Source organism: Piliocolobus tephrosceles, chromosome 8 (genome assembly GCF_002776525.5).
Source record: "Piliocolobus tephrosceles isolate RC106 chromosome 8, ASM277652v3, whole genome shotgun sequence".
Classification (NCBI taxonomy): Eukaryota; Metazoa; Chordata; class Mammalia; order Primates; family Cercopithecidae; genus Piliocolobus; species Piliocolobus tephrosceles.
This window is the reverse complement of record NC_045441.1, coordinates 128,678,132-128,701,717: the sequence shown is the minus strand read 5'-3', so window position 1 is coordinate 128,701,717 and position 23,586 is coordinate 128,678,132. Positions and strand designations below refer to the sequence as shown.

General features: G+C 50.1%; 1 protein-coding gene and 1 pseudogene across 1 annotated transcript in view; both read right to left on the bottom strand.

The window, feature by feature from the left end:
- Positions 1 to 2,729: 2,729 nt before the first annotated feature.
- CLEC2L (C-type lectin domain family 2 member L) overlaps positions 2,730 to 23,586 on the bottom strand; it is a 23,736-nt gene continuing 2,879 nt past the window's right edge. Inside the window, exons 3-7 of the mRNA XM_026456353.2 lie at positions 23,505 to 23,583; positions 11,388 to 11,462; positions 7,534 to 7,700; positions 5,546 to 5,646; positions 2,730 to 3,475 (exon numbers count right to left, since the gene is read on the bottom strand). Coding sequence (XP_026312138.2) covers positions 3,364 to 3,475; positions 5,546 to 5,646; positions 7,534 to 7,700; positions 11,388 to 11,462; positions 23,505 to 23,583 — 534 coding nt within the window. The 3' untranslated portion in view covers positions 2,730 to 3,363. The remainder of the gene's footprint in view (positions 3,476 to 5,545; positions 5,647 to 7,533; positions 7,701 to 11,387; positions 11,463 to 23,504; positions 23,584 to 23,586) is intronic.
- Positions 13,185 to 13,699, bottom strand: LOC111521440 (annotated as a pseudogene).

The window sequence follows — 23,586 nt, the reverse complement described above, 5'->3', positions numbered from 1 at the left end:
TTTCCCAGTGATCACAGGACCCTTCAAATGCCGACCCCAGTGACTGCTGACAACATTCCTGGGCCTGGCTTCCTCTCAGCTGTCTCCTCATCACTGGGCTTAGTGTGTGATGTAAAGGACACTCGGGAGATGAAGGCAGCTTTCCCTCAGCACTCCTGGACTTTTGGGCCACCCCACCCTCAACCCATCCAGCATGTGCATGCTGAGGGAATATGAATGAGCTCATTTAACATAAGCAAGGCGTTCGTGTTGGCTGTGCCTCTGGAATCATGCCATGCCACCAAAGCCAAGAAGATGAGGCTCTGGACAATAGCCAGCCATCGCTACCTCCCACCATGGCAAATAGTTCACAGAGGACACTCCAGGCGATCTGATTATCACACACAGCAATTTTTGAGCATCTGCTATGTGTACTACAAAGAGACCAAGAACGGAGTCCCTGCCATCTCGGGGCCACTGTGCAGAGGCTTATCATCAGATGACAGGAGAGGTCAGCTGACATAAAGAGAAGAGTCACAAGATGACAAGCCACACAGACACAGGGTCATGTAAGAGGCTCAGTCTTAAGAGGCAGAGACGTTGGGCAAAGGGAGTGGTCATGAGTGCTGTTGCTGCCAGGGAGGCATTCCAGGGAGGCTGGAACTGGACCTTAAAGGAAGGACAGAAGTCATTCCTCACATCACGAACTCTCCATGGGTAATTCACATGAATGTCGTGTGATGAAGATAAAGACATCCAGAAAAAGAATTGCCCGTGGGCATGTAGATTTCCTTTCCCAGGGTGGACCCTTCTCAGCCACTGACACACACAAACACTTCCCACCCTTCCTCCCCAGAGCTGGCCAGCGCAGCAGGCAGCTCGCCTGCCACACATGCAGCTGCCCGAGTGCACTGTGGGGATGGGTCTGGGTTCAAATCCTGGCTTTGCCACCTCCCAACTGTGTACTACGGGGCGAGTCCTGTAGCCGATGAGCTGGGCTGATCATTCTGACCTGGCAGGGCTGTGAGGAAGATGCATACAACACTAGTTAATCCTCTAGGACAGAACCAAATGCTACCGCCCAGTTAAACTTCTTAAAAAGTCTTTCCTAGCGCCGGGCGCAGTGGCTCATGCCTATGATCCCAGCACTTTGGGAGGCCGAGGCAGGAAGATCACCTGAAGTCAGGAGTTTGAGACCGGCCCGGCCAACATGGCAAAACCCCATCTCTACTAAAAATATAAAAATTAGTCAGGCATGGTGGCACTCACCTGTAGTCCCAGCTACTCAGGAGGCTGAGGCAGGAAAATCACTTGAACCCAGGAGGCAGAGGTTGCAGTGAGCCAAGATTGCACCACTGCACTCCAGCCTGGGCGATACAGTGAGGCTCTTTCTCGGAAAAACAAATCAATAATAAAATAAAATAAAACCCAAAAGGCACAGGTTACCCATTCTCTGTCCTCTCACATTGCTTCCCTGAACCCACAGGGCTGGAGGAAAGCAGGGCTTTGAAGCCCTCGGCCACGTGGTTCTCAGGACCCTGGCAAGGTAGTTTACTCACCTTTGGCAGCATGACCTGCCTCCAGCATTTCTGCGAGAATTAAGGGAGCTGCCATACATAAAGCAAAAAGTACTGAGGCTTTTGAACTTCGCTGTCTTTTAGGGGTGGATACTGGTGAGAAACACAGGCTTATACGTAACTGAGAACAGGTGGGAGTGTGGGACTCCCACTCGAGAAGCGGCAGCAGCTGACCACTTCCTCAACCCTCAACCCCTCACAGCCACCCCTACAGGCCCACCACCACCAGCTGAATTCCCTTAAGTACTTTATTGTATACTCAGATCCCCAACTGGCCTCCCAGTGACAGCAAAATATAAAACCACAAACCACCTGTATTTTACAAAGTATCTGGAAAGCATGCAGAAAATGTAACAAACCCAAGTTGCAGGTTTTGTCTGAAGACTATAAAACCAGTACTAGGACTGCGCAGAGCACAGCAGGACCCGGTTTCTCTCTCCGAGCTATTTTCTGAAAATGGGCCAGGACCCAAATGCACGCACTGGGCTCCCAGGCAGGCCACCCACATCTCATTCGTCCGGGAACATCAGGAGGCCAGAGAGGCCCGGGATCCACTGCAGCTTGGTGCTGGAGCCTCAGGTGTGTGGGGTGGAGAGTGTGGAGCCCCTACAGGCCCGAGGGCACTGCCTGCCAACCCCATGCCCCCACCACTTCCTCCCCAAGCAGATCAAGGGGGATAGGAAGAGGCCATAAGACCTTCACAAACTCTTTTCCAGCTCAGTGTGAACACCACCTAATCTTCCCGTTCACTTCATTCCATCCGGCCCCAATGCAGAATAAACCATCCCTTGACTGTGTTCCAGAATGTTCTAGCACTTTCTGAGCTGTTTCCTCTGCTCTTTGTGTGCTTCTTAGGGGATAAGGCCATAGATCCCCCATGCCTGGTGTGGTGTCTGGCTTGTGGTAGGTGTGAATAAACATTTGTCATCTTGAGGTGACTAGCAATGAAGGAGCTGGAATGGCCACCTAAGAATACCTTAAAGGCTTAGCAACATGAAATGATGCCCTGAGGCCAGAAGGTGCATTTTTTCATCCTCACGCACCGCTATCTGCTGCACTAGAACAGGTGAATTTTGTGGTGGTCCCCACAGACTGGCACCCAGAGATGTGCCCCTCGCTATCCCTCCCCAAGCTCTGACTCTGGAACAAATGGCAGCAGACTTCTCTGGACACGAGTTATTAACTCTTTATTCCGTTAGTGACCAATACAACAGCACCACGGACAGAGCAGGGGCCCTGCCTGAGAGCCTAGGCAAGGCAAAGAAGGGGGACGCAGGGGACCTCTGGGGCCCAGGGCTGGCCTGGCCTAGGTAAGGGGGAAGCTTTCCTAGCCTGCCTCCGCTGGCAGCCATGAGAGAAACCACTGGGGGAGCGGGGCTACTGAGTGAACAGTCAAACCACCTGTCAATGCCCCTCCTTCCCCAGAGCACCAGGGCTGCCGTGAGGAGAGGGCTTCTAGGGGGCCAGAGAGAGATCTGTGGGGTGGCTCAGGGTGGACACTGAGCTTCAGAGGGGACAGTGTCTGTGCGTGCGTGTGCGTATGCATGTGTGTGTGTGCGTAGGTGGACAGATGCCTACACTACTTAGCATATGGGATTTAACTGCTGAGCCACATGACCTGCCTGGAGACAAAGGAGGCCAGGAACCAGGGACTCAGAGTGCCAGGGCCTGGGAGAGGGGCCTGGGGCAGAGGCCACCCACCCCACTGCTTCGTCTTGCAGAGGGCAGGCGGCTCCGCTGGAGGCAGGTCTCCGGCAGACACCTCCCACAGGCCTGGGGGGAGGGGCCACCTCTGGCCCGACCCACCTCACGTATAGGCCATCTTGCTGCACACCCAGGGCCGGGTCATCAGACACTCCGTCGACACCAGCCTGGTGGGCTCCACGAAGACGCACTCCCCTGGACCCGCGATGTTGAACCTGTGGCCAGGAGAGAAGATCAGGCGTTTATGATTTGGGACATTCAGCCCAAAACCCAGTGGCAGGGGAGGCCATGGAGGCCCTGAGGCCTATCCCTCCCTCACTTCATCACTGGAGCTGCCTTCTAGGACATTTGTGCTGACAGACTGTTCTAGCTTGGCATCCCATTGTCTTCCTACTCTGTGCACCGTAGCTTCAGCCACCCCGGCACGCCACTCAGATACCTCCTGGACACACACACTTCCCCATTCTCCATGTCCTTGCAGAGTTGGCTCACAGGTCCCAGGCTCCATGACACCCCGTTCAGGGCCACTGTGCCCACCCGACCTCGCCACAGTCCCCTGCCTGCTCTGTGGGGCTCCCACAGCCCCCTGGGGCCTCTACCTGTCTGTCCACACAGGTCCCCAAAGCAGCCAGCTCCTGAGCAGCGAGCTCTGTGTCCTCTCATCTTGGCCCCCTGCAATGCGCAGAGTTGAGCACACAGGAGGGGCTCCGCAGAGCTGGCTGAAGTCAGCTACCCCTCACAGGTTAGGGGCAGGCGGCAATAACCCCAATATGGGCTAACTGAGGCTGTGTTGCCCAGGAACTCATTGACGTCACACACAGATGTGTGCGGTGGGAAGATTCCCCCCTACCTAAAATCACCCCTTTCCAGCCTCAGAGGTTTCTTCTTAACCTTAGTTCTTCACCCATACCTCCGACCCCTGCCAAGGTTGGAGGTAGACCCTCACAACAGAGGGCATTGGAAGGACCCCAAGAAGGAGTGCAAGGGAAAGAACCTCTGCGGTGTGTGAGAAATGTGGCCAAAGGCCCCTTGGTTGCCAGGTGGTCAGGACGCCACAGACCCCAACCTGCAGGGCTCTGAGAGCAAGAAGCTTCCAGAAAGGCAGGGAGAGGAGTGGAAAGTGCAAGACCTGTTCAGCCACTCTGAGAGCAGACCTGAGAGGCGGACAGGAAAGGGGGTGAGAAACAGAAGGGGCACTGAGGTCAGAGTAAGGGGCAAAAATGAAGAGTGCTTGAGTAAGGAGGAGGAGGGGAAGCATCATGAACGCCCCGGGCGTGACTGCCTAAGCCACCCTCAGGTGGGAGCGCAGCTGATGGCCACCTCTGGCAACCAGGAGGATCGGAGGGTCTCGGACGCCCTTCTGCTTTAGCCCCTGCCTTGGGGACGCTCACGTGTCATCATCATCGGGTTGGGAGCTGTGTTCCCCACCCCACCCCATGCCCTCCCGCTGGCACCTCAGAGCCCATTCCTCTAGCCACAGGGTCTGTTCTGAGGGTCCCACTCCCCTGTATGCACTTCCCTGCATTTCTCTAGACCTAGACCACTCCTTTCCCCACGCCCCACACAGTCCCCACTGTACTGCCACAGCCACACATCTGCCACCCACTCCACCCACGACCATCACCCCCACACCACACACCAGACCCTGCATCACACACTCATTTCCACACCACGTGAGTCTTACAAAACCACCACGGCACACGCCACCACCTCAGCAGTGCCCCCTCCATCAAGAGATGCGTTTGCCTGGAAAATGTAGCCTAGAACACTTCCGGGTGCCTGCCTTCAGATCCCCTTTCTTCCACAGCTACGTTGCTTAGGTGCCAAGTGGCTGCCCAGGACGGAGGCGCATCTCCCATCCTCCCTTGCGGCCAGGTGTGGCCATGTGACTAAGTTCTGGCCAATGGGGTGAGGCCATCCAGGGCCCTCCCTCCCGCTCGCTGTCCCGCTGGGGCTGAATGGGATGTGGTTGTGCCAGAGTGGAGCTGAGGAGCACCAGGCTGCATAGATGGGGACTCAAGGGTGGAGAGACCCTGGGCCAGACACTGGGAAGCTCCGATGGCTTCACAGGGCAGAGCCACCAAGCCAGGCTGGACTTTTGTGAGAGAGGGAGAAGTACAGGCATTTTCATGACTGGGTCTCTGGCGCACGCTGCGGGACCCCGAGACTAGTATCTCTAGCTAGCACAAAACCAAGGGCTTCTCTCTTCGGGAGCTGTGTCCAGGGGGTGAGTCAGGCCTTTCTCAGACTAAGCTCGGTGGCCAGAAGATGAAGCCTCAGCTCACGTGTCTGGATCAAACGGGTCCCCGTTGACCCAGTGGAATTCGTCCCCAACTCTGCGTAGTCCAATCCAGGGCTCCCTCCGCGTGAACTTGAACATAAATTCCTGCACCGAGGAAAGAGGGACACCTCAGGGTCAGATGCGGTCTCCTGACTGCTGTCACATCCCAAGACAAACCTCAGCTTGGAAGATACTGGCTCTCGGGAGGTACAGACGCCAGGAGAGTGACTACTGTCTCGCTGCATCCCGAAAGTGAGGAGCTAGGCTTACAGGGTCCTCTGCAGTCACACTGCCAGAGTTCGGCTCTGAGCTGCTCCTGACCTCACAGCAATTGCCTCCGACAGCTTGAAAGGGACCCTGGCTCTGTGTGCAAGCCCACTGGCCAGGAAGGCCGTACAGGGCTTGCCCTCCTAGCTCAGCAGGCCAGCATTCCGGATTTGCAGGAAGCTTGAGGATTGCCCACTGGATGGAGGATCTGGGACAAATCTCAATGCTCAGGTTGGTTGTCCTACCTGCAAATTTCTGGGACTTTCCCTGCAGACTGGGGATATCATACTGTGTATCAAAGGGAAACAGAAGTGATTTTTAGATTATCTTCTATTTTGGTTAACACCACTGTTAACCTCAAAATCCAAAACGGCCAATAGACTCCATTAATTGTGTTTCTTTCACGTTTCTGTTGCTAAAACTGTTTTGGATGTTAAATGAGAGACCATATCCTGATTTGGATCTTTAGAAAATGACAATGTGTTTTTACATTTCACAATGCATTTATAATTTGTAATTCTTTTTTCCTTTTTTTTTTTTTTTTTTTTTTTTTTTGAGACAAAGTCTCGCTCTGTCGCCCAGGCTGGAGTGCAGTGGCGCGATCTCGGCTCACGGCAACCTCCGCCTCCCGGGTTCACGCCATTCTCCTGCCTCAGCCTCCAAGTAGCCGGGACTACAGGCGCCTGCCACCACTTCCAGCTAATGTTTTTCTTTTTTTTTTTTTTTTTGTATTTTTAGTAGAGACAGAGTTTCACAGTGTTAGCCAGGATGGTCTCGATCTCCTGACCTCGTGATCTGCCCACCTCGGCCTCCCAAAGTGCTGAGATTATAGGCATGAGCCACTGCACCTGGCCAATTCTTTTTTTCTTAAGAAACAAGTCTTGTGGCTGGGCACAGTAGCTCACACCTGTAATCCCAGCACTTTGGGAGGCCTAGGCAGGTGGATCACTTGAGGCCAGGAGTTCAAGCCCAGCCTGGCCAACACAGTGAAACCCTGTCTCTACTAAAAATACAAAAAGTAGCTAGGCGTGGTGGCGCGCGGCTGCAGTCCCAGGGACTCAGGAGGATGAGGCATGAGAATCGCTTGAACCCAGGAGGCAGAGGCTGCAGTGAGCCGAGATTGCACCACTGTACTCCAGCCTGGGCGACAAAGTGAGACTGCCTCAAAAAAAAAAAAAAAGGAAAAGAGAGACAAAGTCTTGCTATGTTACCCAGGCTGGCCTTGAACTCCTGGGTTCAAGTGATCCTCCTGCCTCAGCCTCCTAAGTAGCTGGGACTACAGGCACGCTCCACCATGCCCAGCTAATTTTCCTTTTACTTTTTGTAGAGCTAGGGTCTTACTGTGTTGCCCAGACTAGCTTCCAACTCCTGGGCTCAAGTAATCCTCCCGCCTCAGCCTCCCGAGTAGCTGGTACTAGAGGTGTATACCACATCACCAGCTTTATAATTGGTAATTCTTATGGTTTATAATACTAAGTGACCTCAACCAGTGGGCCTTGCATTGAAATAGGTGGCCTTGGCAATGGAAGTGGAAACTGGAGCCACTCATTGACCTGCTCAGACCGTGAGGTCTTCCTGCACCCCCAGTGGTTATGCAGCAGGGGGTGGCTTTGGAGACGTGTCACAGGGAACACTGCATCCTTTAGGGTGTGACTGTCCCCTAGAGTCAAGGTTGGGGGCCCTGAAGGTCCCTTCCCCCGCCCCCCTTCACCTCGGCACACTCACCAGCTCCTTCTGGCTCTGAATCACAGCCAGCACTGCCTCGTGGGTGTGACAGTACTGCCTGCCTGTGTTCCAGTCTCTGGGTTCCTCAGAAAAGAAGTAACACTTCCTTCCGTAGAGCAGCCAGTCCTCTGGGCAGGGCGCTTCGCACTTGATGCAGCCCTTGGAAGCTGCAGGGAAGAGACCGGCTTGGCCCTGCCCGCCCCACTCCCCGGCCATAGTCCCACTCTGCTTTCTGTGGCTCCCTCCCCTGCCTCAGCTTTGGCATCCTCCAGGGACACTGCAGGTGTGGCTGTCCTCTCCAGTGAGCACCTCTCCTGGTGCCTGGAGGTAAAAGGGTGGCCACTAAATGAATGAGAAAGGGGACAGTGACGTCACCGCAAGGGGACATGACAGCGGTGCAGCCACTGGGTTAGGATCTCCTCTGTCTCCAAACTCCCAGAGGCATGGAACGCCAGAAACTCAGACTGGGAAGAGACCTGGCAGCTATGTGTCCTCTCTTTCCAGCTAGGCCAGGTACCAACAGCAGGACAGACGGCCTGCTATCATTAACCATGCCCACATTAGCTACCGAGGCTGCCATTCCACCACTGAACTGCTGGGAAGTTCTTTTCATTTTTTATTTTCTTAACCCCCTTGCTGTTAGTGTGCATGGAAAGTTCTTAAATGTTGAGTCCCAACCTGTCCCCCGGTGACCGAGACCTGCTGGTCTACGATCTGGTCTCTGGAGTGACCTAGAGACACCCGTTCTGTCTTCTACCCCCTACTCAAAGAAGCACACCAGCCTCCCTCATCCAGGTTGAAACAGATGCCATCTCTCCCAAGATTCCTGGCAAGGGTTGCTCTCCATCCTGCCTGTTCACTGCAATGTCCCCAGGTTACCACCGAATCGCTGCCACCAGGACAGACCGGGACACATCAGATGTGGCTCTACCAGCAGCAACAGTGACCACCATGCTGTCTTCCAGTTGTCACGGGATCTCCAGTCTGCAGACTGCTTCCATGAACAGATCGGTGGGTATGTGCATACATGGACTTTTCTGGGAAGGTAGCCCGGAGCTTTTCAAAGGGCCTCCTTGCCAAATGGAATTAATCCACAATCTTAGATTGTTTTCATATGATCTGATTCTAAGCCAGGTCTCCCCCAGTGTCAGAACATATGAAAATAACTTCTTAAATCCAAATGCAGAACCTTATATTTATTTCTTCCACATTTATCTCATTCACTCTGGCTCATCATTTGAGTTTTTCAAGATACATTTTAATCTTGATTTCTTTCACCCATCTGTCATGTGGGATTGTGTTTTTGGATTGTGTCAGCTGCAAATTCCATAAGCATCCTTTTTGTTTGTTTTCATACAAGTGATTGATTAAAATGTAGACCAGGACAGAGCCAAGAACAGGCCTCTGGTACTCAAGACCCTAGGGATCTCCAGCCACACAGACACCAATTCATTCATCGACACCCCCTGGGCATATATATCTGTTCAATGAGATGCAAGTCCACCTGGGAGTACTAACCATGGTGTGGCTGCATCTCACATCTCAACTGCTTTTCCGCAAGGATCTCCTAAGACACTGTTGTGCTTTATTGAAATCATATTAGCTATGTCTACACATTCTCTGGCCTCCCAACCTAGTAAGAGGATAAAAGAAAACAGATGTAAGAGGATAAAAGAAAAGTGATTTAATTTGTAGGAATTACTCTAGGTGAATTTAAGCTAGACCCAGTGGTTACCCTTTTTTGTTTGTTTGTTTGTTTAAGACAGAGTCTCTTCTGCCGCTCAGGATGGAGTGCAGTGGCACAATCTCAGCTCACTGCAACCTCTGCCTCCCGGGTTCAAGCGATTCTTCTTCCTCAGCCTCCCGAGCAGCTGGAACTACAGGTGCACACAATCATGCCCAGCTAAATTTTGTATTTTTTGTAGAGACAGGGTTTCACCATGTTGGCCAGGCTGGTCTCAAACTCCTGACCTCAAGTGATCCACCCACCTTGGCCTCCCAAAGTGCTGGGATTACAGGCTTGAGCCACTGCACCCGGCTGCCATATCCATTTCTAAACACTCAGAACCCCTGTCCTTGTCATACAAGCCCTATAGGGGAGGGTTTGGTAGGAATTGATAATCTTGGTGGACTTTCCCCCCATTTTATGGATTCCACCTCTGGTCTTATGGCATTTCTCAAAGATCAAACACAGAGGCACTAATATCATTTTTGGAAACCCTTCAGAACCTACAATACACTTGTATTTGAATCTCTTAAAAGTAATCAGATTCCCTGTTCATATAGCCTCACACGTTCTTAGTTGCAGTTTCTACCTTTTTCATTTATCCAACCCGGTCAGTTCCACACACACTCTACGTTTCTCAGGCCTCTCCCACTTAGAATGTTCTATTCCCTTGATAGGGTCCAGAATATGCCACCCTAAAATATGCCACTTTGACATATGGATCATTTTAAGCTGAAGGCAATTCAGAATCAACAAGAAGAGTTCTCTACCCTCTCATCTGCCAGAAGGTAGGGCATAAATTTCCCTTTGGGGAGGGAGCTGCCCTACTCCCCATCCCTCACCCCATACCCTCCCATACCCCCACTGCCCACCCTAAACCAGGGAGGGAAGAGTGACTCATCACCAAACATGCCAAGGAATCAACACCAAGATTAGTTTGTATAAGCAAACCTTATTAAAATAGCCTTTATCTCCTGTTGTTCCTCCGTGTGTTTCCTAGTCACTTCCCTTAATTTACCAGCCCTTGAAACCCAAGCCCTCTTTCCTTTGTTAAAAAGGTATGAAAGCCCCTGAGTCTAAATTCTTCTTTGAGTTTCACTTATTATCTGTGAACTCCCATGAACATAAATATTAAGAAACATCGGGTACCTTTTCTCCTGCTAATTTATCTTTGATAGTTTAATTTACAGGCCCCTAGACACTGAACTTAAGAGGGCAGAGGAAAAGCTTTTTCCTCCCTAGCACTCTCTACCTCCTAATCTCTGGGAAGCTCCTATTCATTCTTCAGGGTTCAGTGTACATGTGTTTTCCTTCTGGGAAGCCACTGGGCAGTAATACCTCTATTACTGCACTTACCTGTGGACACAGGAGACAGTGTCATATTCGTCTTCTTTTTAACCCTAGCACTTAGCCCAGAGCTTAGCACACAGCAGCACTCAATAAATGTTTGCTGACTGAATGTGATGTGTGGTGTTTTTTTTTGTTGTTGTTGTTTGTTTTGTTTTGTTTTTTTTGAGACGGAGTCTCTCTCTGTCGCCCAGGGTAGAGTACAGTGGTGTGATCTCAGTTCACTGCAACCTCTGCCTCCCAGGTTCCAGCAATTCTCCTGCCTCAGCCTCCCGACTAGCTGGGATTACAGGCACCCACCACCACAGCTAGCTAATTTTTGTACTTTTAGTAGAGACGAGGTTTCACCATGTTGGCCAGGCTGGTCTCAAACTCCTGACCTCAGGTGATCCACCCACTTCAGCTTCCCAAAGTGCTGGGATTACAGGCGTGAGCCACTGTGCCTGACTGAATATGATCCTTATTCCCAAACCATCTCCTCCAAGCACTGTCTTCCTAACCTACCCCAAGTTTGTTCTGAGTTCTCACAGCACTTAAAAAATAATACCTAAGTAACATCTCCACTCTACTTGCATGGCTTAATAAAGGGGACATGTATAGTCTGTGTGTGAATATATTATTGTAAGCTAAAATCTCAACAACTGACACTATGTATTTTCTACTTACTTAGTCCCCCACAGGATTCTTGGAATGTCTAGAATCTTTCTTTAACTAATTAGATGTGCTTTTAACAAGGAGTGTGCAAATTGAATTGCATAAATGCTCTGACATGCATGCTCACCCAAGATGCTCATCACCACCAAGATGGCGAACAGAAGGACCGCGATGGCACCCAGCAGGAGACGTGTGGTGGTGTCTAGGAGAAGAGAGAGGGGTTCAACATCCCACCGCCTGTCCCACTGCCATCCCACCACCAGCCCCATATCCTGCTAATGAGAAACAGGGGGAGGTGGAGCCCAGCAAACTGTGTTTTGTTGTTGTTGTTTTGAGACGGGGTTTCACCGTGTTGGCCAGGCTGGTCTCGAACTCCTGACCTCAAATGATCTGCCTGCCTCAGCCTCCCAAAGTGCTGGGATTATAGGTGTGAGCCACAACACCCAGCCAACAAGCTGTGTTTAAACAAGCCCTCCAGGTGATTCTGATGCAGGCTGGAGTTTGCGACCCACTGCTGTAGAGCGCAGTTCTGATTCTGTGACTCCCCAGCTTAAAACCCTCCCTGCCGGGCTACCCACTGCTCACAAAATCTTCAGTGATGGTCAGAGCTTTCCACCTTGAATCTCCTGCTCTTCTCTATGCGGTCGCAGGTTTCAGCCACATGGGTTCCTCAAAATAACCCATTCAGCCCTCACAGCCCTGCTACTGAATCTTTGCTCCCGAAGTCTCCTCCTCCACCTCCTCCATAGATACTTTCTAAAACTCGCCCACCTCTACACCATCCGTCCTCTTCCTGATCCTCTGGGTTCTCCCTTTGTTATTTTCATTTATTTATTTTATTTTGTTATCATTTAATATTCTCATTTTATATTTAATGAGAGAAACCTTTTAGACTTTAAACCTAGGGTATTTTAAGAGTTTTTTTAAGTTGTGATGAAAATATATAACATAAAATTTGCAATTTTAACCATTTTTTAGTGTACGGTTAGTGGCATTAAGTACATTCACAATGTCGTGCAACCATCATCACTGTCTGTTTACAAACTTTGTCATCATCCCAGACAGAAGTTCTGTCCCCTTAAACAACTCCCATCCCTTCCTCTCCCCAACCCCTGGCAACCACCCTTCTCCTTTCTGTCTCTATGAATTGGACCACTCTAGGAAGCTCATATAAGAGGAAACATCCAGTATTTGTCCTTTTGTGTCTGGTTCCTTTCACAGCATGTTTTCAAGGCTCATCCATGTTGTCACATACGTCAGAACTTCATTCCATCTTAAGGCTGAATAATGTTCCATTGTATAGCAAGACCACGTTGTGTTTATCCATTCGTCTGTTGGTAGACATTTGGGCTGTTTCCACCTTTTGGCTATTGTGAATAATGCAGCTAAGAACATGGTGTTTGAGTATCTGTTCAAGTCCTTGCTTTCAATTCTTTTGGGTATATGCTTAGGAGTGGAGTTGCTGGATCACATGGTAGTTTTATTTGTTTTGTTTTTTTATTAAAGAACACTTATTTATTTTTACCAAAACTTTATCTTGAGGACATGGCTAAACTGTGTTTCCACCCTCCCCCACTCAACTTGAAGAAGGGTTACTACAGTGAATGTTATGCACTCCAGCTGAATGGACTGGAACCCAGTTGGAGACTGAAGGACTGGAACCAACATTAACTGACAAAGAACAACTTCCATCTAAATCATCATAAAAATGTTTGAGTAAAAAAAAAAGAAAGAAAAGGAAAAAAGAGGGGGTAACAGGGTTTCTGGTTGAACAAGATCCTCACATTTCATCTAATACAGTCAATCTTGGCTAGAGTATAACAAAGTGGAAAAACAGGATTACTATGATACAAAACTTCCACTACAGCATGCTGTACACACCCGTGTTCCAAGCCCACCCCATCCCCTAATGCTTCCAACACAGTTATTTCTCAGCCTGTTGAGCCCGCCGATGAAGAAGCATGTAGGTCTTCTCTTTAATCCAGTCTTTTTTTATAAGGCTGGTATGTCTGGGTATCAGCTCGGTAAACCAGGCAGCTGAGGTCTGCCAGATCATTGATGAAATCAAACAACTGACTGATGTCATATGTGATAGAGGGACTGTTGGGATTCATTCTTTTCACATGTCTTCATACATTTCACAAACGCCTTCCATGCATTCATTCACAGATTCGTAGTCAGCATAAGTTCTGCCTTCTGGCCTCTTGGTAGTCTGTACCAGCAAAATGGTGTGAGACATCGCGCCAAACTCTCTTCATTACAGCCGCTGCCGACACCACCTCCACTCCCAGTAGTAGTTCTTTCTGAGGAACCACTAACTCCATCACTGGTTGCATAACTTTACATTCTCACTAGCAATAGACGAGGGTTCCAGTTTCTCCACATCCTCACCAACACTTGTTGGTTTGCATTGTTTTGATTAAGGCCCTCCTAGCAGGTGTGAATGCCCTTTACAACTTTGTTTGGATTTTTTTTTTTTTTTTTTTTTTTACCATCTTAACCATTAAGTGCATAGTTAAGTGCAGTTACATTGTTGTGCACCCATTTTGAAAGTGTTTTTTTAGTCAATGTTATACATAAATCATAGATGAAAACAGTGTCTCTGCAGTTCAGTGTTTGTCCATAAACTGTTACTTGTCCATCATGATAAAAGTGCCGAAATTGAGAGGAAGAATCTGTAGCAATTCAGCATTACCCGCTATCCAAGTGCTTGTTGCTCGTTATTCATTTGTATTGTATTTTACAAAGGATTTTGGAAAGCAATTTGTTTCCTTCACCAAGGATAGTCTGAAAAGCAGATTTAAGGAATCAAGAAATTCTAATAGGCTTCATTTAAAAAATAATAGTGCAGAGCGCAGTGGATCGCGCCTGTAATCCCAACACTTTGGGAGGCTGAGGCAGGCAGATCACTTGAAGTCAGGAGTTCGAAACCAGCCTGGCCAACATGGTGAAACCTTGTCTCTACAAAAATTACAGAAATTAGCCGGGTGTGGTGGTGTGTGCCTGTAATCCCAGCTACTCGATAGGCTGAGGCAGGAGAATCGATTGAACTCAGGAGACGGAGGTTGCAGTGAGCCAAGATCACATCGGTGTACTCCAGTCTGAGTGACAAAGCAAGACTCTGTCTCCAAAAAATAGTAATAGTAGCAATAACATTGCTCCTTCCCCAAAGCCAACCGTTTTCAACTCTTTTAGCTGACTCTTTTGGTATTAGCTCCAAATTTCTAAATGTCATGTGTATGTAAATACTTCTAGATTTTTTTCTGTTTTAGATATAATTTATTGACTTCCCATTACAGTGATGCAGACTTAATTCTCTACATTACCACTCTACCCTGACCACTCACTCCCTGCCCTCTCAATATCATAGTTTGTATTAGCTTGATACTTTGGTGTTATATTCTTAGGTCAGTGTAAACAGTACTCTCAGCAAAGCCATGCCGTGTGCTATGATCATGTCCATAGAACTTCTTGTTTCCCTGTTAATCCTGGTCTTCTTTTCCCTTTGCTCAGTTTCTGTATGCGTATCATATTTCAACGCCAAAACTCCTCTTTCATGATGAGACAAAATCGGAATTTCTCTTTCACTTTGGTCTTAGTTCAGTCTGCTACAACAAACTGTCATAGACTGGGTGGCTTAAACAACAGACATTTATTTCTCCTGATAGTTCCAGAGGCTGGATCAGGGTGCCAGCATGGTCAGGTTCTGGTGGGGGCCCACTTCCCGGCTTGCTGACAGTCGCTTTTTTACTGTGTCCTCACATAGTGGAGAGAGGAAGTTCTGGTGTCTCTTCCTCTTCTTATAAGGGTAGTAATTCCATCATGGGAGCTCTCCCTCATGACCTCATCTAAATCTAATTACCGCTCAATTACCCACCTCAATATCATCGCGTTGGAGGTTAGTGATTCAACCTATAAATCTGGGGAGGAAACCAACATGCAGGCCATAACGACCATCTTGAAGAAATGTCCCTTGGAACTTTCTGACCTGCTCGAATCTGACCAGTTGCTTTCTAAGCCCAGCTGCCATCCAGGGTCTCCCCACACCGGCAGTCTGAGGATTTATCTGCCTCTCTCCTATGTTGACTCCTTCCCCTTCCTTGGTTTGCTCCCTCATCTTGGTGAAGCACATCATCCAATGGCTGCCTGAGGAAGGGTAGAGCCAAAGCACTGCACTGCACAAACCCCAGGAGCAAAGATTCTCATTGTGTTCCATGGTGCACTGGTGAATGTTGCTCGTGGAACTGTGAACCCAGAGGCCTAAGCATTATAGATCGAGAATAATTTTCCTTCAGAATTTTGAAGGTATCACTTAATTGTCTTCTAGCTCCGGTGTTGCTTTCAAAAAGTCTAGGTCCATTCTCGCCCATGATCCTTCTCAACTGCTTAATTATTTTCTTTCTAGATGCTTTTAGGGTCTTCATTGCACAATGTTCTAAAATTTCATCATTGCGTGCCATGCCTTGGTTTGGTCTGTTTCATCTACTCTAGTAGGCCCTTTCAATTTGGAAAGTGATATTTTTCAGTTCCAGGAAATTTTCTTTCTTTTTTCTTTCTTTCTTTTTTTTTTTTTTTTGAGACAGAGTCTCGCTCTGTTGCCCAGGCTGGAGTGCAATGGCATGATCTCAGCTCACTGCAACTTCCACCTCCTGGGTTCAAGCAATTTTCTTGCCTCAGCCTCCCAGGTAGCTGGGATTACAGGTGCCTGCCACCACACCTGGCTAATTTTTTGTATTTTTAGTAGAGACGGGGTTTCACCATGTTGGCCAGGTTGGTCTTGAACTCCTGACCTCAGGTGATCCACCCGCCTCGGCCTCCCGAAGTGCTGGGATTACAGGCATGAGCCACTGTGCCCAGCCAGGAAATTTTCTTTAATTATATTATTGATGATTTCCTCTCTCTCATGTTTTGTTTTCTTCTGGAAGGCATAGTCTTCAAATGTTGGATCTCCTAGATTGGTCCTCCAAATTTCTCATCTTATTTTCCCCTCTTGCTTGCTATCTCTTTGCCTTTTTGCTCTATTTCCTGGAACATTTTCTCAATGTTATCATCCTACCCTTCTACTGAGTTCTTAATTTCTGTGACTATATTTTTAATTTCCAAGGTTTGCTTGGTTTTGTTGCTGCTGTTCTATGAATACCCCCTCTTAAAGAATCCTATTCTTCTTTTAATGATGCAATACTTTCTCTTATCTCTTCTCTCTGAAGATATGACTGACAGGTTTTTTGGAGGGGTGGGGAAAATGAGCAGAAAGATTATTTCCCCCTGTATAACCTCTGTTTTGGTCTTGAGTTTCCATGTTAGAGACTTTCCTCAGCGGTCTGGGGACCACAGTTATCTGTTCATGATTAAGGCAGAAAGACTAATGACTTTGTTGGAGCCTCCAAGCCCATGAGATGGGGGCTTACTAGCTGTGGGGGACATTATGTTTTTCCTCTTGGATGGATGAGAGTCCATGGAGGAGGCTTTTCTGTTTTCCCCCCTAGAGAATACGGGGCTAGCTGAGGGAAGAGGCTGGGACGTTGTCCTCAGCATTCAATATGTAAATGTTGGCTTAGTTGTTTGCTGTCAGGGTGGTGCTATCTTTCCTTTTCTTTCTTTCTTTCTTTTTTGTTTTTTTTTTTGAGATAGAGTCTCACTCTGTCACCCAGGCTGGAGTGCAGTGGTGTGATCTCGGCTCACTGCAACCTCCTCCTCCTGGGTTCAAGCAATTCTCCCACCTCAGCCTCCCAAGTAGCTGGGATTACAGGCGCCCACCACCATGCCCAGCTAATTATTGTAATTTTAGTAGAGACAGGGTTTCACCATGTTGGTCAGGCTGGTCTCAAACTCCTGACCTCAGGTGATCTGCCTGCCTCGGCCTCCCAAAGTGCTGGGATTACAGGCATGACCCACTGTGCCCAGCTGAAGCCCTCTTGAGAGATTTCACCCCAGGTTCCTGCCAGGGCTGGGGAGAATCTGTACAGAATGGGAATCTAAATCCTCCTTAAAGAAATTTTCAACCAGTCCTCCTGTTCTCAGCCCCATCTTCAAGCACTGCCACCAACCCCCGAGCCTTAGGAGTCCTCCCATGAGGCTCAGGTGGCCCCTGTGCTCTCTGGACTTTCTCAGGTGGGGTGAAGTCAGTTACCATTTATCCACTTGCTCCCTAGCTCTCTATTTTGTTGCTATTTTCTCTCTTATTCTTGTCCTTATGGCCTTTTAAAAATCCCTTTGCTGTTTGGTTTGGTTTTTTTTTTTTTTTTTTTGAGATGGAGTCTCGCTCTGTCACCCAGGGTGGAGTGCAGTGGCACAATCCCAGCTCACTGCAATCTCCGCCTCCCAGGTTCAAGCAATTCTCCTGCCTCAGCCTCCCGAGTAGCTGGGATTACAGGCATGTGACACCATGCCCGACTAATTTTGGGTTTTTTTTGCTCACTGCAACTTCCGCCTCCCGGGCTCAAGTGATTCTCCTGCCTCAGCATCCTGAGTAGCTGAGATTGTAGGGGCATGCCACCATGCCCAGCTAACCTGTTGCATTTTTAATAGAGTTGGGGTTTCTCCATGTTGGCCAGATTGATCTCAAACTCCTGACCTCAGGTGATCCACCCACCTTAGCCTCCCAAAGTGCTGGGATTATAGGCATGAGCCACCGCACCTGGCCCCTTTACTGTTGTATTAGCGGGCTTCTGAAGGGAAAAAGAAAAAATGCATGTGTTCAGTCTGCCATCTTGACCTGCAAGTCCAACAAACATTTCTAGTCTTTCCTATGGGCAAGGTCTATGTTGGCAAGTGACGGGGAGTCCTGGGTGGGTAGCTTCAGACATGGTAAGAGCAGAGGCTTCAGCCTGCACTGGACTGGGCTCTCTCTGTTCCTGCTCTGCTGTCCTTGGTGGCAGCTTCATCACAGTTCCCTGGAGCTACAGGATGGCTGCCTGTGGTGAGCATGCTGAGTGCATCCTTCTTCTCCCTTCTATTAGCCTCTTCTCTATCATTGATGCTGCAATCCTTTGTGCACTGAAGATAAGAGCATACCATCTGACATCACTTTTCCTGGGTTCAAATCCCAGCTCTGCCACTTTCTAGATGTGTACGGATGGTAAAGTTTCTTAGCCACTATTGTAGTTCATTTTCCTCATCTTGAAAATGAGGTAATGATAATATCTATCTGTCTCTTAGAGTGTTATAGGAATTCAGTGTACAGTGCTTAGCACAGTGCCTGGTGTAATAAACTCTACTCAGTCAACTTGTGGCGATTATGTGGGCCATCAGTGTGATGATGACCCTAGGCTCCTTTGGGGTAAGGACTGTGCTTTACTCACCTTCAGATTCCCTGAAATAGGGCTGGGTCATTGCCTTGCATGTTACAGAGCACCCACTGGGACTCAAAAACTATGAGAGAAATTTAGTCACACCAAATGACAACATCTTTGGTCAACCTTAAATTCAACTGAGTTTGTAGGAAAGACCACACAGGGAAGAGGGATCGGTACATGTATCTTCAACACTGCCAGACCCGAGGTGCCTCTTCATTATGTCTCAGCGATAATTTCTCTAGATGTTGCACTGGACCATACTCTGCAGGGACTCCTTCCTTGCCTCTTCCTAGTGTCCAGTGGTTGCTGACAGACTTTGGCACTCCTTGGCTTGCAGCCACATCACTCCAATCTCTGCCTTTATCATCACATGGTATTCTCTCGGTGTGTCTTATGTGGTTCGACTATGTGCCCACCCAGATCTCATCTTGAATTGTAGTTCCCATAGTTCCCACGTGTCATGGGAGGGTCTGGGTGGGAGGTAATGGAATCATGGGGGCAGGTTTTTCCAAAATCATGCTGTTCTTGTGATAGTGAATAAGTCTCACAAGATCTGATGGTTTTATAAAGGGCAGTTCCTCTGCACACACTCTCTTGCCTGCTACCATGTAAGACATGTCTTTGCTCCTCCTTCACCTTCCTTCATGACTGTGAGGCCTCCCCAGCCATGTGGAACTATAAGTCCATTAAACCTCTTTCCTTTATAAGTTACCCAGTCTTGGGTATGTCTTTATTAGCAGTGTGAGAACGGACTAATACAGTGCCCTTGTCTTCATGAGACCATCTTCCTATAAGAATTCCAGTTCACACGGGATTAGGGCCCACCCTACTCCAATCTGACCTCATCTTTATTACAAATAATCTGCCAGACTGTATTTCCATATGTAGTCACATTCAGAGGTACCAGAGGTTAAGACTCCAACATCTCTTTTTTGATGGGGACACAATTCAACCTCTAACAAATGTCTAACTCATTTCTTGTTCCCCACTATGCCATGGCCCATATTAGATGGCGTTTAAGGGTGCAGTTTATTTAGGTTTCTAAATGTGTGTTATTTCGCCTAATATGAGAAAGAACAACTGAAAAAACCTGACTCCCAGGCCCAGACAAAGCTCCCATCATCCTCACACTCATATCCCCAAAAAGGCCCATGCTGCTGTCTCTAAGTCATCGGGGACACAGCCTGGCAAGCATAATCTTGACTTAAAAACTACCAAATGTGAAGTTTGGTAATTTTTAAAATTTTAAGAGGCTAAAAGCATGTGTGTGGTTTTGATCAGGAAGTTGTGGGTTTTTGCCTAATCAAGAAACTTTCAACATTAAAAATTCAGAATCGGTGAGCACTGAAAAATCTATAGGCTGAGGCACGCAGGCTCACTCTGTCCCCTCTCCCGTACCCCCAGGCCACTCCGGCCCACTGCCATTCTCAGTGCCAGAAATATCCCCATCTCGAATCACCTCTCTTGTTCCCAGAACCCAGGCGGGCTCTCCGGGTCACCTTTTCTAGCCTTACACCCCAGGCTGGAAGGAAAGGTTCATACCTACAGTGAGAGAAAATACTTGACTAAGGCAACTTCTGTTTGACTTCCTGTTTATAAAGCTAGTTATGCATCTCAGAAAAGTCTTAAAAGACCTGGGCTGTAATCCCAGCTTTCTGATTTAAGAAGCTCTCTGACTCATTTAACCCATAAGGAGGGAAAAAACGTCAATGCTGGAGGTGGCAGGGTTGTCTGGGGAGCAGGGGGAGGAGAGGCTGTGTGTGGGAATTTGATGATCCCCAGCTAGCCTCACCAAGGCTGATGTCCTTGGCCATGCAGGAAGGGGTCAGAGCTTTCACAACAGGGCTTTGAGATGTCCTTGGGCAAGACACTCAAGCTCTCAGTCTCGGCTCCCTCGTCTATGAAACAGAACACTCACCAGCCCCTTGCAAGAGGGAGAGGTGAGGACGGGGATGATGACTATGAAAGCCCTAGGACGGCTCCAGCATGTAGCAGGTGCTTGATGTGCACTGGAAACCTGGCGATAAAGGAGCAGAGACTTCTTGGAGGGTTCAGCTTGGTCAAGTCAGGAAATGTCCCATTTCTCTCAAGACAGGTGCTTGGCTAAGCAGAGGCAGTATAACCCTGGGTCCCCAAAGGGACAGATCCCTCCTCCCATTGACAGTGTTTCATTACGTGAACTCTGGACTCAGGTTTGGGGTGGGAAGCAGAATCAAGGGAGGCTGACCAGAAGTCAAAGTGTTGCAGTTGGGCATGGGCTCCCCGGCAGAGCTGCAGGAGGCCAAGTCCAGGCAGTTGGGAAGAGGAGTCACTGTACACACAGCCCACACTACAGGGCCTCTGTCTACTGAGAGGTAGAAATCATGACCTGACTTAGCAGATGAGGAAACAAATGCTCCTAGAAGTTGGAAAGCCCACCAGCTTGTGGCAATGGAAGCCTCTGACCCAGCTTTACCAGATGCTCTGCTTCCTGCACCTCCCCACACTGTCTCAGGCCCTGTGTTGGAACCTCTGAGAGAACACAAATGTGCCCAGGGCCCGGATTGGTACCTGGATGTTGCAGAAAGAATAAATGCATGATGGAGACCAGTGCAAAACCCAGCACTGGGCCATTGCAGCAGCACCCTGGAGAGGACCAGCTCTGCTCCTCGAGCTCCTCTCTTCCGGGCCCTCCAGAAGAGGACCCGTCCTTCCATCTGGGTCCTCCAGACCTATCTCTCTCCACCCTGCCCCACCCCCAGTACACCAGGGCTTAGTTCCCACATGGGACAGACTAGCTCTGGCCACCTGGCCCGGAACACATCGTGCTCTGGGTCTGGGACACCTTTCCCTCTGTCTCCTCTCAGGCTCCTTTTCCAGGCTCCTCTCAGAAGAAAGGAGCTTGGGGGTACCCAAGGAGACCTTCAGAGAACTGGCCGAGGGGAGGCCCCTGGTCAGACTCAGACTCCAGATCCTAAAACTCCTGCAGGAAAAGAAAGTAGGCCTGAGACGCTGAGCACCCAAGGACCACAGGCCATCAGGAGCGAGACTGCTCCTGGGGAGTCCAGGGAAAGGAAGAAGAGGGGACTGCAGGTGGCATGAGTCAGAGAGCAAGGCAAGGCAGGAGGCCATGGTGAAGCAAGGCTGGACCACAGGAAGATGCTAAGCATGGGAGTGGGCTTGACTCAGGGTCCCAGGCAGCCTCTGGGTGACCTTCCAGCTTGGTGTGTGGTCTCTTCTGCAGCCTGACTGGCAGGTGGGCAGCCCAGCCACAGTGGAGAGGAGGAAGCCCAAGGGGGTAGAAGTCAGGGCAGGAGGTGGACAGGAACAGCAAGCAGGAGGCATTGAAGAGCCACAGCAGCCCAGAAGCAGCCCTACCATGGGGGCTTCGGTTAAGGTTAGGGCAGACCCTTCAGCAATGCTGACGAACAAATGAATGAAGAAACACAGGCAAGAGGAGGGAACAACTTCAAGAAATAGCTTTGGCAGGAGGGAAGCGTGGGAACACACGGCCACTCCAACAGTAAAGCCGGAGACAGCGTCACAGGGAGCTGTCCCACCACCTCCATCCATTCCACACAACTCTTCACAACCCACAGCTCTGCTACAGCTCTTCTCCTCCGTGACGCAACATCTTTGCCTCCTCTGTCCCTGCCACTGTCTGGGGGTCCAGCTTCAGAGTCTGCACAGCCCTTCCTCGGACAGTGCATGTCCCCTGGCCCACAGCCTTTGTGCAGAAGGCTGGTATTACCATCCCCACCTCACCATCCTCAGCAGCCCCCATGACCTGTCTTGGCCCAGGTGCTGGTTATGTCCCTCCTGGTGCACTGCCCCACCCCCTCCCTGACCTCGAGCCTCAGTCCCACCCCTCTGGGCCACCACCAGCCTTCCAAAGGCAAACCCACTGTCTCCACCCCTCAGTAGCCCCTTCAGAGCAAAGTCCAAGCTCCTGGGCAAGACCTGGCTGGCCCTTCACCGTCTGGGTCCTTCAGACCCGTCTCTCTCCACCCTGCCCCATCCCAGTACTCCAGGGCTCAGTTCCCACACAGGGCAGACTAGCTTTGACCACCTGGCCCGGAATACATCGTGCTCTGGGTCTGGAACACCTTCCTCTCTGTCTCCACGCCCGCTAAGAGGTCACCTACTCCAGGAAGCCCTCCTTTTCTGACACTGCCTCCATAAGGATGAGCGATCCAGGCTCCGGGTTTCCCTAGTTAATGCTGCTCAGGTCCTCCTTGTCCCTGGATTCAAGGTGTCAGGAGCACCCTGAGAAACACCCAAAGGGCCAGCCACCCTCTCACCAACTCCAGCATCTCCCACACCACACGCCGCTGGCGGTAGCTAACAACAGTTTCCTAAAAGAGCTCATGAACTTGAAATCAATTCTCCACTTGGGTTCCTGCCCCCGCGGCAGGCCAGGGGTCCCTCCCTGAGGCAGTCTGATGGAGGAGTAGGTGTGACCCCTGACCTTGCAAGGAAGAGCCTCTCGTGGATTCTCCACCCCTGCCCTGCCCTCCCCACATGCCCCACCAACACGGGGTCCCCGCGGCTCTCACAGGGGCGTGCACCACCTCTGGGGTCTCCAGCTTTCTTACTTTACTTGAAACATGTTCACGGCCACAGATTCCGCCACCCTCAACTCAGGTGGGTGTCAGGCAGTGGCTGTCCCCTTCATGCGTGAGGAGACGAAGGTTCAGAGCGTGAAGCGCGCTCCAAGGTCAGACTGGGAGTCGCAGCAGCAGCGGCGGGATCGAGGCTGTGACTCGCGGTGGCCCCCGGTTCCCTCCCACCCCACCCCATGAAGCGGCGTCTGGCCGCCCTGAAATGAATGACTCCACCGCGTCCCGGCGCCGCGCTCCCAGCGCTCCCCTCCGGGACAGCGGCCAAGGTGACTCTGACCGCCTCCGGGTCCCGGGTCGGGCCTGGGCAGGGGTCCCTGGGCCGGGAGAGGGAGGCCGCTCCGCGCTTACCCTCCAAGGCCGCCTTCCAGCTGGTGCTGCCCTCGTAGCCCGACCCGGATCGCCGCAGCAGCCCCTCGGGGCCGCGGGCCTC